The following is a 16369-nucleotide window of genomic DNA, read 5'->3' on the forward strand; positions in this document are numbered from 1 at the left end:
CGACTACATTTAAGCCTCTGTGGGAGGGAGCAAGTTAATTCGCTAGAGCAATCAAAGAAAAGCGTGTACAGGATTTGTTACAACCCGTGGTGTTTTGCATGGGCAGAAGCAAAGGAGCGCGTTCAAGTTCACTGGTGGTTTGGTGGTATTCAGAAACTTAACTGAAGACTTGCACGGTTGCCGTTGTAAATAGCCATGAATTGAATTGATTCCGGAGCACTATGAGCTCCTTGTGTAGGAGCTTTTCAGGTAGATACAGCTAACCTAGCATTTGTTAGAAAACGAGGGTGTCAGCAGGGTAGATGTTGTAGCGATCAGGACCTCGAAGGAGACCTCAGAGTTATAATGGAGGCCTCCACAGTTACAGAGCAGATGTCCTTGCTTGACAAATATATATGAAAAATCCATACCCACTGGGTGGAAAGCTGCTCAAAGGTGGTAGTCAGTAGAGACTTCAGGTTGCTGGGGTGCGTATGGCAAATGCAGACAATTAAGTTTTTCTTGTGCTGTAGTCAAACCAGTAATTTGATGGTGGTGTGCTGGCAAAACCCTGGTGTAGTTAAAGCTGAAGAATCTTTGTAATTTACGTAAACTGTCAGAAGCCCTGGAGGTGTCTTCATCCATCTGGAAATGAAATTCTTTTTTGACAGTAGGTGTTTATAACTCTTTGAAAGAACTGTTTCAATTTTCTACCAGCAACTGCGCAATCAAAACTGGATAAAACAGTGCCTGCAGCCGTGTCTCAGATCCAATTGTATTCCTTCTTGCTTGCTCTCCTGTTCCTTTCCCACCTTCCCCTCAGCCCCAAAAGGTCCAGATTATGTGAGGATGGTGAAGAATGCAACCTTCTAACTGGCAGTCAGAAGGTCTGTCTGCTGAGCTTTAAGTATCTGCTGCTTTGCTCTGGAAGGTAGGAGATGTTTTGGGGAGAGCCTTGATTCAAAGTTTCCTTTGCAAGTGCTCTGTTAGGCTTAGACATCAAAGGTATTAGTTCCTTTTTCCTCCCCCCCCTCCAAGTGAAAATGCACACTGTATTTCTGTATTTCTTCTAATACTTGATGTTAATAGATGTGAAATGTGTCTGTGTAGCAATGTGTTTATGATCCTCATCAGTGTGTGCAGCTACAGTTCTGCCTAGCTTCTGAGGCTGAGACAGTAACTCAAAATACTGCAGTTCTGTCTGTATTTAGTGCTTAATGACAGTGTTTCCAGATCCAGCAGTTTTAGGCAAAATAATTGCTCAGTGATTGTTCTAGTCAGTTCTGGTGAATTACTGCTTTGGCTTAAGGCAGACTCATCTGGTTGGCTCAGTCTTACAAGGCTAGAAGTCGTGAGTGGACTGCATGAGGCTTCTGACTCCATACTCTTTTTGTAGTAGAGGTGAATTAATCAGAAGGAAATAAAAAAAGTGTCAGTACTTTTTTTCTTTATTTCTTCTTCTTCTTTTTTTTTTTTCCCTATTTAATTTGTTTAGGTTGGATTCCTGGGGAAAAAAAGATGATTTAATGAGAGTGTTTGCTTTCCTTGTAGACACGTGAGCCTTTTGGTTAGTCTCAACCATGTTTGGAAGAAGAAAAGAAAGTGGAGATGGTTAAGATCCTATTATTTTTGTTAAATTCAGCAACTGGATAAAGTAATCTAAACAGATTTCCACTGAGAGGAAGCAAAGGGAGAAATTGATGCAGAATTTTCCATTTGACAGTAAATTTTCTGTTTAGTTCAGTTGACTTGGATAATTTGGCTGGTAGCTCAGATTAGCCATGGTTCTGATGACTCTTGACTGATCTGCAGGAGAGTGGTTAAAAAGACGTGAATGTGGGGATATGCAGTTCTAGGGAACCAGACTGTATTTTTTTTCTGTTTACAGAGCTTGCAACACCTTGAATTCATCAGGTCTTTGTGAAAAGCTGAGATCTGCTATTTCTCCTTTATTTTAGGACTACTTCTCCCCCTCCCCCCTCCAGTAGTTAACTTATCTTCATATTCTTGGACACTTTTGAAGTGTAGTAGATCTAGTGTGCCCATTATACAGAATATTTATAAAGTGCAATTTAATTAGACATTCTTAATGTAAATATGGCCTAGCTTTCCAATGCATTTCCTTGAAACAAACCTGTCTGGTAAGCTCATTTTCTATCAATAACATTTTCAATGCCTTTTGTTATTAAATTTTTGAATGTTTGTGGGCTTCAGAAAGTAAAAGGAAATTTAGGACATAAATTTTTAAGTAAATTTATTTGTAGAGATCAAACGAAGAAATGCAAAACTTTGAAAGCTTCGTAAGAACTTAATGTAGAAAAAGGATAGGTATTTGAATAGGAAGCTTCACAAATGTAACTACAGTGGTGTCTTCAAACCCTTGTGCTGAAGACTAAAACTAATGGAGGGAAGTGAGGAGATGGGAGTGAAATTGTGTTCTATAAATATTTGGTTGAACTTTCTGGAATATGACTTTTCTTTTTTATTTGCTTTTAAAGGCTTCAAGAAGAGGAACAAGAATCAAATTTATCCTAAGTTTCTTTCTGTAAAGAACATGAAACTTACTCAAGACTTATTCTTTATCGTTTCAGATGTTGGATGAAAATAACCATCTTATTCAGTGTATAATGGACTATCAGAACAAAGGAAAGACGTCTGAATGCTCTCAGTAAGACATTAATCCAAATCTACTGTGGACTGGGTGAATTTCCATCTAGAGGACTGTGCTGCAGAGAATAGAAAAGTATTGCTGCAGATAGTAAACTTAAAATTTATGTTTGTATTTGCCATATGACTATCACTTCTATCACTGAATTGTTGTGACTTGACTGCTACAAGTTGGTGTCATGATGGTGACGCTCGTAAAAGTGGGGACTGTATAACCAGGACCTTTTTGCTCTGCATCGTAATTACATTTTAGGAAAGGTAGTTTTCTTCGTAAACTCTAAAAAAATCATGCAGGAATGGACCTTCCTGATGGCGTGTTTAAAAGCTACCTGTTTACCACTTGCCCAGGACAAACAAGCTTGTCTTGAAAGTTTGGCTTACCAGAGTATTCCAGGTGGACTCACTGTCTAGTGGGGTCTCTGGAGAGTGATCTGAGACAACTGTCGAAGGAGTGAATTATGAAGGAATATTATCTTCCCATTACTGTTTTCTGGCATGGAATCATCATGGTACACTTGTAATCACACAAATATTCAGTTACGTGACAGATGGGGGATCATAGTCTAGCTCTAGAGCTGTTACTAAGAGAACTGCTAGTCTGGGGATAGGAGAGGGGTCATAAATGGTAGGTATTTTTACTCTAAGGGAATGCTTTTATTGTAGCACGGTTACTCTGTTAAGCTGTTTGCAAGCCTATGGTTACGTATTCATAATATGTTTCTGCTTTGAAGGTTATTCTTGTGGCTGTGGGGCTACTTGTTGAGACCTTGGAATGTGGTTCTTTAGCAGAAAAATGATTCTATAGCAAACTTCCAAAGCTCAGGGTCCTGATGAAATGTTTGCATTGATCTTGATTGTGGTTCACATAAATCTATGACATCTTGCATCTGGGGACAAAAGGAACTTTCTTTCCATAGTGTTTATGATGGAAATTACACCGAATAGCACCCCCCACACACAGTGTATGTCTCCTGGTGACTTAGTTTGGGGCAGGAAGTGAAATAGGTGAAAACAGTATTGCCCAGCTTTAAGTTTTCATAGCAAGATGGAAGTTATAGAGAAGATACAGGCACAGATTTAATGGAGATGTTGGGAAGAGTTGAGTAATAGGTGTAAGGGGAAAAGGCTTAGGATTCCTGGTAATGGTACTCTTGTAAGTCTCGTGAATCTTGTTTTACATAGGTAACTTTATGTGTGTAGAATTAAAGTAAATTCTTATGTTATTGTATTCACGACTTAGATCTGTTTTGCTTTTGTTTATTTTGATAGATACCAGCAGATGCTGCATACAAACTTGGTTTACCTAGCCACTATAGCTGACTCCAACCAGAACATGCAGTCTCTACTACCAGCAGTAAGTACAAAATAGTGTAGAAGTAGGCAATAGATTTCACTTGTGTTCCTGGAGGAAAAAACAAAACAAAAAACAAAACAAAACAAAAACGAACAGAAGTGTTGGAGGCAATGACCATACATTTAACCTCTGATTTACTGTACAGTGAAGACAAGATGCAGTGTCTCTTCATCCTATATTGGGAATCTAGTAATCTCACTGCTTAGGTCTTGCTCAAAATCTGACTTGTTTAACTGAAGGCTGATATTCTAGATTAATTGCACAGTGCGCAGGTATCTGACTTGTCTCATAGGTAGTCTTAGTTTTTTTTTCCTCAGCTAACAACTTCAGTGCTGTGGTTCTTTGTTCCTACAACAGTACCACGTTTTTCATTTTAGGTTAGGGACGCAGGTCTTTTTCTTTTTTTCTTTTTTCTCCTCTGGAAGATCATTGATTCTTTTGCCTCAGTGGAATAAGGTTGGATAAATCAGTCTGCTTTTCATAGAATCATAGAATGCTAGGGATTGGAAGGGACCTCGAAAGATCATCTAGTCCAATCCCCCTGCCGGAGCAGGAACACCTAGATGAGCCTCCTATTCTTTGCCTCTCTCCTATATTGGAAAGCAACCTTTTTTTAAGATAGATAATGATAATATGCAAGAAAAAAGGTTGCACAAGGCTTAACTTGAAACACTGCATCACTTTTTATAAATGAGGCATTTGTTGAATAATGGTTATATTTTTTTTTTTTAAATCTGGAATTTTCTGAGTATCTATTCCTGAACTCTTTATTTTAATAAGATACCTCCAGTTTTTCCCCCTTTCCATTGCTAATGGAACAGTAAGGAAAGATACAACAAACATTAAAATAGCTTGCTATCTGTTTGCTTCTTGTGTTAATTGGAAAGCTTGGGGAGTTCATTGTGAGTAACACAAGGAAGTTCTTTGGTTTTTGATAATAAGACTTTTCTTGAATTAATATAGTCTTGATTCATTTCTGTAATATGAAGCTAGAAAGAATGTCTATAAAACAGCCATTCCTAGATACTAGTTTTCACCAACTGAAATTGAATTACTTCTTCTTTGGTCTCGGGAGAAGTGTTCTCCAATCATTGCTACTAGCAAAGCATCCTTTCAAGTTGGTACCTAGAGGACCATAGAAGCAGCGGTTCATTATGTCCAACCTGTTGTGTCCGTGGAGGCTTCTCGTTTTATAAATCCATGCTTGTAGCTGAGGGGGAGGGAAGGAAACCTTTGAGAGGGCTGTGTGTATTACTCAATTAATGTTTTTGGAAACTTAATTCATATCCTGGTTCTGATGACAGCTGGAAATGAATTTGACCTTATCCTGGTCCCTAGTGAACAGCCTTGTTCGTAAAGTTGAATGTGATGACATTCTCTGTTCTTCAAAGAAAATTAAGATAGGGATGGAAAAGACTTTTGTGGATCAGGACTGAAGTGCCTTTCTGATATGGAATGTAAGAAATATTCCATAGTAGTGAGAAAATAGAATTGTGGGGTTTGTTTATGGGTGGGGGGAGGAGTTCCGTTTGGACAATGGGACCGCAAAATAAAAAGGTAGCTTCTTAGTTTTTCTTTCAAACTAAAATACAAAATGAAATTTAGATGTTCAGTCTTACTTAAGTGTAGGTACTCTGACCTATGTAGCCAAGTCTTTGAAGATTTGCCTAAAATTTGACCGCATCTGGAATATTTTGTCCAGTTTTGGGCCCCTCAGTTCAAGAAGGACAGGGAACTGCTGGAGAGAATCCAGTGCAGGGCAACAAAGATGATTAAGGGAGTGGAGCATCTCCATTATGAGGAAAGTCTGAGGGAGCTGGATCTCTTTAGCTTGGAGAAGAGGAGACCAAGGGGTGACCTCATTAATGTTTATAAATATATAAAGGGTGAGTGTCATGAGGATGGAGCCAGGCTCTTCTTGGTGACAACCAAGATAAGGGGTAATGGGTTCAAACTGGAACACAGGAGGTTCCACTTAAAAATGAGAAGAAACTTCTTCACGGTGAGGGTGACAGAACACTGGAACAGGCTGCCCAGGGGGGTTGTGGAGTCTCCTTCTCTGGAGACATTCAAAACTTGCTTGGACGCCTTCCTGTGTAACTTCATCTGGGTGTTCCTGCTCTTTAGGAGGATTGGACTGGATGATCTTTTGAGGTCACTTCCAATCCCTAACATTCTGTGACTGTGAAAATGTAGTAATGTGATCAAGTAAAATGATGTTTTGATGGGGCTTTTAGAAAAATATTTTAAGTTTCTTCCCAGAAAATTTTAGCCAGAAGAATCTGGAAACATGAGCACTGTTTTCTCAGTGCAAGATAAAGTACTGCAGACTCTTTACCTTTATTGGCTTTCTGTTTAAGTACTGATGAGGCTCACATTGACTTGAAAGTATTATGTTTCTGTTCACCATGCTTCTGTGTCAGCTGTTGAAGAGTCTTGCTAAATTCAAGGGTTGTGGGTGGCAACAGTTCAATATGGAGTAAGATACTATGTGTGTAAACATCTACTATTTTTAATAGTAAAATACATCAACTTTATGATATTACCATTGCAGTAGTTTCCCCCATAACTTAGGAGGGCTTGAATCTAAATATCTTCTGAAGTTGGATTGTATCTGATCTATTAGTATCTGGAAGATTGTTCTCCTAGTAAACTATACTTTATTTTTTGTTTAAGTTTTATCTTGTTTTTATTTTATTGGGTAAATACGCTCTTACATTTCAGAACTTAACTGTTAGTTTTTATAAAATGTTTTCTGTGATAAAATGAAATTGAAAAGAGAGTACTGCTGTTAAGATAGCGTTCAAACTGAACGAAAGAGCTAAATGATCAGGTTCATTAAGTTTTTAATAAAAGCTAAAATGACTTGGACCTGATAACTTTGTTGTATCCTCTCATGGTAGTCCTTAGACTCAGTGCTTCATATTGCTGGGAAAAATGCTTGTAGTGTATTCTCCCTCATGTTTTCTGTCAGAATTACTCAAGATAGCTACTGGCTCCTGATCTTTTGTATTGGACATAAATGTTGGATTTTTAATATAAAAGAAGTCAGCCTCTGTCCACATCTTTTTTAGAATGCACTATTCTAATCAAATGATTGTATATCCTTTCTGAACGTGTGTGGTATTGCCTGTAGAGAACAATACAAATCCTATACTGGACACAGGTATAGTCAATCAACTGTATTGTGCAGAGAAACGCTTCTGTGAAGGGCCTGGAACTGAGGAAAAGGTGAAGCAAGCATTGCAGGCTGTGGGTGAGGAGAACTAGAAAGACTCTGAAACTCCAGTGTCATAACAAAGCTCCTGTTGTCTTTGTATGCATGGTAAATATCAAGTATCACATTATGACTTCAGAGGTTAGAGGCTTGCCTTCACATCAGAAGACAGAAGTGTGACATTGATCTCCCTGAGTCAACAAGTCTTTTCTCAACCACATGAACAGCAGCATTACTAAACACAGGGCTGTTTTGTCTTCCCAGCTGGACGAGAGTTGTTGCAAAGTCAGCATGTAAAGCTGATGCAACTTTTTGCTGGGTGTTTCCAAGTTACAGTAGGTATTCTCTTTCTTGGACAGCAGTGGAAAGTGTGTTTACCACCACCATATAGGATAAGCTAGTTTCTCAAGAAGGGCTTGTATAGTTGGCAACACAACACTTGCATTCTTTTGATTTCTGTTGGTGCTACTTTTGAGGAAGGCAACAGCAAAGTATTCCTCTACTTGAACTGTAGAGAGAAAAGATGCAGTTAAAGTTGATTACTGGGACTTGCAAAAGAACCGCCCAAAAATAGTGAAGCATTGTGTGTGTTCCTAAACACTTCAAATCTCAAACTGCAGAAAAGGTATCTTATCCTCCCTGACTTTTATTTTTTTGTTTTCTTAATAGTGTCTTAGTGGATTAAAAAGTCATTGTAAACTGTTGAATGAAAAGAGACTTTTTGATTTGGACATTTTCCCTCCCCCATGTGTTTTCATTTTGCCAAGTGTTAATAACAAAACAACTCATGACCGTCACTGTATTGGGAAAAACAGAGAGGAATTTTTGTCCTGCAGTTGAGCCTTTTCATTTTGGCATTTGTTTTATAACAGACAGATATTGAGGTCTGCAGGAATTACTTGATTGGGAACTTTATATTTTGGTTTTTTTAAATGGAGAAGAAGTTGTGTGTTGTGGTTTTTTTTTTTGAGTTTTTTCTTACATAATGTAACTTTCTTTCTGTGAGCCTACAGAGCACTTAATCTTGATGTTGTGTTTCAAGAAAGTGATGAAAATAAATGCTTATGATTATTATTCACTTCTATAATGTGACAGATTTATTTTATATTCAAAGTGCCAGCTTCTTCCAGTAGTAAGCTAAACTCTCTGTGAAGTTACTTCCAAGAAAACTCATTTTGTGAGTTGTAGAAAAATGTACACATTGCATCAAATTGCTTTTCTTAATTTCATAATATTAGATTATTAATAAACTTATTAATAAAAATATTTTTTCTTGCTTGGGATACTTCTCTCAAAACAAGTGCTTTTTGTAGGACTTGAGAAATCTCTTAATCTGTGTTGTCCCCAAACCTGTCACACAGATTAGGGTGAAGTCCATGCCATTTTGGTTACAAAAGACTCCTGTATAAAATGGTAATTGCTTTTTATAAACATCTAACATCATTAAGCACTGAAATGCTAGTTACTTCTGAAGAAACTGCTTCAAGAAGTAGAACCATTAAACATCATTAGTAGTGCCTGATGAAACTTTTCTTCAAGTTGCTTATTGGAAGACAGTTTTGTGGGTTGTTTTTTTTTTTGTTGTTGTTAGGTTGTTTGAGGTTTTTTAAAGCTGCAGTGTTCAGGTGGCTAGGAAACTCTTCAATGTAAGAATGGTTTTACTCAATCAGTGGAAAGTCTCATATGATCCTAAATATCCTTTAGTACTTTTTGAAGGGTAACGTTCAATATATGGTTTTAATGTACTTGTGATGTGAATAGTTTGTAGAAACAATTCAGAGTCTTAAGAACTGAACAGTGCACTCTGCTTTTCTTAGTAGCCTTTATTCTGAACGTGAAACTTGTCTGAAATGTTTATATTAATTGAATTATCTTGATGCTGCTTTTTTTTCTTGATAAAGCAAGATGGCATCCAGGAAAGAGAAATATGACTCAGTTTTAATAGCTTAAAATAAAATATGCAAATAAAACTCCTGTTACTGAAGACTAGAGGAATGCTAATTTAATAAAATTATTGTGCAGTTATGTACCAAATACTTGGGAAAGTCTGATATCTGTGGTAGTACAGCAGAATATCTGTTAGTAGTATCTGCATTCTTGCTGATCACAGCTGGCATCAGTCTTTAAGTCTCTGGATTAATTCAATGTATTGAGGGAATAGAGTGTCCTATCAGCAAGTTTGCTGATGACACCAAGCTGGGAGGAGTGACTGACACACCAGAAGGCTGTGCTGCCATCCAGTGAGACCTGGACAGGCTGGAGAGTTGGGTGGGGAGAAATTTAATGAAATATAACAGGGGCAAGTGTAGAGTCTTACATTTGGGTAGGAACAACCCCAGGTTCCAGTATAAATTGCGGAATGACCTGTTTGAGAGAAGCATAGGGGAAAGGAATATGGGGGTCCTGGTGGACAGCAAAATGACCATGAGCCAGCACTGTGCCCTTGTGGCCAGGAAGGCCAATGACATCTTGGGGTGTATTAGAAGGTGAGTGGTTAGTAGATCGAGAGAGGTTCTCCTTTTCCTCTACTCTGCCCTGGTGAGACCACATCTGGAATATTGTGTCCAGCTCTGGGCCCCTCAGTTCAAGGACAGGGAAATGCTGGAGAGAGTCCAGCGCAGGGCAACAAAGATGATTAAGGGAGTGGAGCATCTCCCTCATGAGGAAAGGCTGGGGGCGCTGGGGCTCTTTAGCTTGGAGGAGACTAAGGGGTGACCTTATTAATGTGTACAAATATATAAAGGGTGAGTGTCACGAGGACAGAGCCAGGCTCTTCTCGGTGACAACCAATGATAAGACAAGAGGCAGTGGGTGCAAACTGGAACACAAGAGGTTCCACTTAAATTTGGGAAGAAACATCTTCTCAGTGAGGATGACAGAACACTGGAACAGGCTGCCCAGGGAGGTTGTGGAGTCTCCTTCTCTGGAGACATTCAAAACCCACCTGGACACCTTCCTGTGTAACCTCATCTAGGTGTTCCTGCTCCGGCAGGGGGATTGGACTAGATGTTCTTTAAAACAAGAAATTTGAATGCTTCTGTTTGGTTCGGAATGTTGTGTTAGAATAACAACCAAAAAAGCAACTTTTCTGCTGTTCTTTATGCAAGAGGCAAGTAGAGCCACTGTGGTTGAAAAGGGTAAAAGAAACTAAGCTTCACGTTCCTGTCTTGTTATTGTATTAGAAACTATCAAGCCTAGTGCAAATCCACAGTTGATAAAAATGAACCTCTTTGTGCCTGCATACTCCCTGAAGAATTTCTTGAATTGTTTCCTTTTCCATCTCTTTATACTCTATCTTTTTATTTACTATATTGATTTTGCATAGCAAAAAATATTTTCTGTGTTTTGTGAGCAAGAAACATAATGGGGTAAGCTTCCTTTGGTAATAGTCTCTAGCCCACAGTTGGTTGGACTTTGTCACTAAAAAATGGGAGATGAGAGACATGGAGGTTCATGTTGTAGTACCACATTATTCTAAGAAGTTAGTGGTACCCCACTGTATTTGAGTGATCTCAGAGACTCAGCACTTTGAACAAAATAGTAAATAAGACTTTTTCTGAGGTGTGTTATGATGTAGCTATGTAAGTGCTTACAGGGAGGTGGAGTATGTTTATATCACTTAATTGTCTTTGCTCCAAGGCCAGCCGCATGATCATCTCTATCCATTTTCTTTCTTTGAGGCTTTGGATGATGTTTCACTTCTAACATCTGAGTGAACACTGCCTATGTGTTCATTGTACATAAAAATGTGGTTATGGGATATTAACCAAAAGAGAACTAGTTTTACAAATCGCTACTCATATATTTTTTTTCTTTGGTGGAGCATGAAAGAGTGCATTCATTGCTTATACCAGAAAACTGAAAAACTACTCATTAGGGGAAGGAAATATTGTAAAATTGTGAGTAGTAAAAGCTTTTTGGAAGACTTAAAAGTCAAAAAACCCAAATTTTGCAATGATTTAAGTTTTGTGGGTTTTTTTTCCCCTAGCCTACTTAAGTCTCTATAACAACACCAGTCCGTGTGTTCGTATGCATGCATCCTTTGGGGCTAACAGTGTCATCCTGCTTTAGGAAAAGAGTATTGAGTATGCTGCATTTTTTAGAAGAGTTTTCAGATTGTGAATCCTCAGTTTATCCATGTATGCCATGGTTTTACAATAAAAATTGCTTTTCCAGGTTGTCTGTTTTGGTCCAGAGTAACTTTTAAATGTTGGAAAGAAGTTTGGCTGTTGTTTGACAAGATTTCTTTTCAATGGTAATGGTTGTGCTGACATAACCAGAGCCATGCTCTTGTTAGCTGCCATTCTGTGTGATGTTTTAAAGCTGTTTTATGATGAACCAATCTGGAGAATCAGTCCACTTTAATTAGGTGGAAAGGGGGATATTTTCATTCTGGATTAGTTCAGATTAACTGCAGGGCTATATAAGTGGCTGTGTTGGCACAACTGGAAGTGTAGTATTGGGAAACAGCAGCTCGAGGGAGATTCTTAAGCCAGCAATTCAACTAAAAAAAACCCAGAATATGGGAATTTAAGTTTTTAGCATGTTAGGAGTATTCATAGACTGCTACTGTACTCTACTTTAAAAAAAGAGGATCGCACTAACTTCTGTATACTACTTTGCATGTATTGCTAATCAGGTGTGTCCACATGGGGAGCTAGAGCACTGTATACAAAAACTTCTTGTATTGCCTACTAACTTCTGTGTCTGATTTAGAAATCAGTAAAACTAGCAACGCCTTTGAATAGGAGTATGCTCTAAAGTGTAATTCTTTCATACTTGAGGGTGTGATTTGCCTCTTTAGTACAGCATCTGCACAATAAATACCTATTTCAACGCTGGGCAGTTGCTGAGATCTGTGCTGGGCAGTGTGGAAACATAGATGCCGAGTCCTTTAGCCTGTGTGGCTTTGCTCTTTGCCCGGTGAAATGCTCCAAGAGTTCTGCAGGATTCTTTCTGCTCTAAGTTTACATAAGGCCTTCTAGCTGGAATAGAGGTGAAACTTTTTCTCTTAAGTTACTAAATGGAAGCAAAACCTGTAAATATCAGACCAGACATTAAACCATCTTAAATGTCAAAGAGGCAGGAGATAAGCAGCTGTGGAGCAGAAAGCTCCTGCTTTTGAGGACAGATAAGAACTGTATTTTATGGGGGAATTAGAGAGTAGCTCTGAAGTTGTCTAGTTTCTATAATTCAGTGTTCCCCAAGTTAATATCCACAGTTAACTTATTCCTAGTCAATTAAAATGAAACCATCTGAATTCATACCAGATAATTTAATGTTGATTTAAATAATTTCTAGATGTATTAAGAATTCTTTGTGATTATTTTTCAAGTATCAGAAGAGCTATGTGGACATTAAGTACTTCAGGGTTAAAATTTCTGTTTGTAAAAATAATGCTAAAGAATTTTTGCACAGTGAAATATTTTTATACAGTGATATATGCAATTTGCAACAACTGAAGATTCCCATTTCTTCTTTAAATATTACTTGTCGAAGCATTACATTATGCACTATTTTAACATTTTGTTCAAATATAAAGTCAGTTTCTCTGCTTTTTAAGATACTGATGTAAATAGAGATTCAGAAGCTGACTGTCATTCTAAATTTAGTATTCTTTACTGCTAGTGTCACAACTAGTGCTTCAACAGTGAGCACACAAATTACATTTGTAACTGACTTCAGTATTTAGACATGATTGTAAATGTTTTTTTCACATGGAAATCCTTGCTGAGAACTGATAATGGTTCTTTACTTTTTCATTTAAGATACTCTCAGCACTAGAATACTCTGTACCTTATAGGAGAAAAGTTGTAGCGCAGGTGCCGTCAACAGAGTCCTGGTCTCTGAGACGGGTTCAGGTGCTCTGGTGTCGGAAGTGTGATCTGAGCAGGGCAGGGAGTCTCCTGGGACATGGGGTATTTTGCTTTGTGGGAAATGGTATTCGAAAACTGAAAACAAAGATGATTGATTAAATCCCGAGTTAGAGCTTCTGTTAGAAAGATCAGAAGGCTTTTATGTTTGTGTTCCATGTAACTTTTAATTGTTTTTTTCTGAGAGAATTTCAATGAAATTGTGGTTTTGGTAGTGTACTTTAAATATCTATTGCTATTTGTATTGATTAGCAGTACTATGTTTTAGTGTGCTTAACAGTATTTCCTGTCTCTTATGTTTTTATCGATGACAGAGTTGGTATTCCACCTTAGTTTTTATAACAAAAAATGTTCCATAAAAAGATCCTTCAACCTGCTATTGATAGGAGAAATCTGTTAATATAAAGTAGGACAGAAAAGAGATGATAAATGAAAGTTCCAGGTGTACAGTTCCTGCGCGGCAGCTTGTATTGTTTGCTGTCCTGCATTTAATCCAATTTATTACTTAAGAGTCCTCTAAAAGTGCAGTTTGGCTATTGTTTTAAGAGTATGCTTTCAAATAACTTTTGAGTTCAGTAGGGTTTTGTTTGCTGAAAGCTGTCAGTTAAAATATAACTTTTTTTTTCTTGTCTATTTTTTTTGTTACAGCTGGAGGTCAGTTTCAGTCTTTTTCCAGTTCAGATTTCCAGAGTTGGACAAAATAGCTTATAATTTGTTTCTTTTCATGCTCTGATAAATTTTAAATGTAGCGGCTGTAAATTGTGATCTGTGTGTTTATGGAAGTGAGGAAAAAAAAAAAAAAATCAGTGTTTAGCAAGGGAAGCTATGTTAACATCTTCTAATTCTTTAATTTACTTTTTACTGAGAGTAAAATATTTGATTTCTATTTCATAATTGGAATAAAAACAGCAGTGATTTTATTTTCCATTTCTTTTTATCACTCATCCAGAAAAAATAGGGAAATTGTCTTACCTTGGGTTCTGTTAACCTGGCTGCATTTGGATGTCAATCCACCCTTCAAATCTAGACTGAATGGGTAGGCTTCATGGTGGATAAGTTTCCCTTAACAAACTGGGTGGGGGACCCTTTTTCTTTTCTTAATGTTTGGCTTTTGAATACTTTGTAGTCATTTTGTATTTTAGAAGGTCTTAATCATGCCTAGTGCATATTGCTCTGGATGGTCAATTTCCTTGACTTCTGTAAAGAACAAGGTTAAATGACCCAGGTTTTGTAGTTCTGTGATTTTTTTTTTTTTTTTTTTTTTTAATCAAAGATGATGTAAAAAAAATTTATCACCTCTAAAAGCCTGAATCAACTCTGGTAGAAACAGGGAAGCTGCTACTTTAAAACAGGTTTTTTTCTTGTTTTTTTTTCTGGCCACGGCCAGTAGAAAAATCTCTGGAGGAATTTCACCGGGGAATAATTATACCTGCAGGAGACATTTTTTCTTAATTACTATCAGGTAGTGATTGGTTTATGACCCTGACATGAAGGCTTATAACATGCTTTTAAAACATCCTGTATAACTGTTTAAATTGCGTATATGTATGTGTAATTATCTCTGAATCTTATTTAAACTTTGTAGTGTCTTGTGGTGATGAGTTCCTCAGGTTTATGTGATTTATGTGGTATCTTGTATGTTTAATATTATACCTCAATTTATTGACTATTCTCCTGGGGTTTTCTTTGTTGTTAAAGCATAAATTGGGTGATCGATATTAAATTGTATTTTTGTCATATCCTCTTACATGCATTTCCTTTTGATTAAAAAAAAATAAATTAGAAGTCTGTCCTTTTTGACTTGTTTCAGGTGAAAGACATTCGAAGTCTTTAATCACTGGCTGCTTGTCTTTGGAATCCTCCTGCTTTTACAGTATCTTTTTGTGATTCCTTTCTTCAAACCAAACATATATCATGATCACAAATACCGTGACATTTTTTTCTTGGATATTGTACCTCAGTTTTGATATATCAAGTCCTGCAGATAATCAGAAGGTGAACACAGGTTTTTTTGAATATTTTTTAGGGATTTAAAAGGTTTTAATTCCCCCCCCCAAACTGAGAGATAGTCAATTCTCTCCCCCCCCGATTACTTGCGATAAGAGTTTCTGCTTTCTGAAGAAAGAATGGTTAAAAGCTCAGTGTAATTGCTGTATAATTATCCATGTTGAATTTTACCTGGCACCACTCTGATTATTTCTTCCACATTTTTCAGTAACTAATGTTACAACATCTTCAAGTCTTAATATTTACTAACAAATGTCTTCAGGGGACCTCTGTATGTTCCTTTATTCTTTAAACTTCATGTAAGGTTATTGCTTATTTCTTCCCTTTAGACAGTTTCTGGTCAGTCAAAGTGTGTACCCTTGGACAACATTTTTCCAAGTGCCTTGTCAAAAAGCTTGTATTATGGAGTTTTTGATGAATATGCAGCTAAATGGTTTAATTTATATATTTGAAAATTAGAAGGATATGACTTGACTATATTGACACTTTACTAACTCATCTTTATTTTTATCATCCTTGGAGTTTATTTTCATCAACTTACTTGTAGCTTAGGGAATAAGGTGCAAGGATTTATGATTCCTGGAATTGATCTAACTACTTTTTTATAGAAAGAGGTAGAGTGTTCACCTGCCGTCCAGGTACCTTATGGGGTAGTTTATTTTAGTCAAAGATTTAATTTTTTAGCAACTTGGACCTTTTTCTTGCATTATTTTCAAGAGCCTGAGATGGGTTGATGCAGGTCTTTGGGCTGTTTCCATATCTAGAAGCTCTTCTTGTTAAATTATTTTCTGGTAATACCTTTTTGGGTGTTTTTAATTACTCCCTCAGTTCTCCCAAGTCCCTGTGGTTTTTGAAGTCTCTTGCAGGTTCTTGTATCTAATGGGATTTTTAAAATCCTTAATACTTCTTTTCCTGTCCTTGAATGTTTTTGCTCTCCATGCTGTTTTCTTTTTGATCACTGCAGTTTTTGTCTTAATGTTAAACAACGGTTGTTTTGAAAACTTCCAGGATAAAATTCAGGGTCAGAATATATGGTTTTGTCTCAAATAATCTTTGGAGGTGGTGTCGTTTTTTGTTTCTTTGTTTGTTTTTGTCCCTCTATGCATAAGGGCATGCCCATGCTTGTGGAATAACACCTGCAGGATAGTTAAAACCGAGGCATGATCTGATATTTTTTTAGTACTTTATAATATTTTTCATTATCAGCATGGTGTGTAAACATTGGATTTACTAATGATTTATATGCGGAATCTAAGAAGTTCATTTAATTCT

At 37.1% G+C, this 16369-nt stretch overlaps 1 protein-coding gene across 5 annotated transcripts in view; it reads left to right on the top strand.

The window, feature by feature from the left end:
- The window catches only part of SS18 (SS18 subunit of BAF chromatin remodeling complex), a 42682-nt gene that overhangs the window by 746 nt on the left and 25567 nt on the right, over window positions 1-16369 (top strand). For 3 of the 5 annotated variants that reach the window (XM_065831286.2, XM_065831288.2, XM_065831287.2), the window contains exons 2-3: window positions 2571-2647; window positions 3916-4000. The exons of 1 other annotated variant lie outside the window; for it this stretch is intronic. In XM_065831286.2, coding sequence (XP_065687358.1) covers window positions 2571-2647; window positions 3916-4000 — 162 coding nt within the window. The remainder of the gene's footprint in view (window positions 1-2570; window positions 2648-3915; window positions 4001-16369) is intronic. One more of the 5 variants, XM_071804174.1, reaches the window with a different exon arrangement.

Source organism: Patagioenas fasciata, chromosome 2, assembly GCF_037038585.1.
Source record: "Patagioenas fasciata isolate bPatFas1 chromosome 2, bPatFas1.hap1, whole genome shotgun sequence".
NCBI classification, from domain to species: Eukaryota; Metazoa; Chordata; class Aves; order Columbiformes; family Columbidae; genus Patagioenas; species Patagioenas fasciata.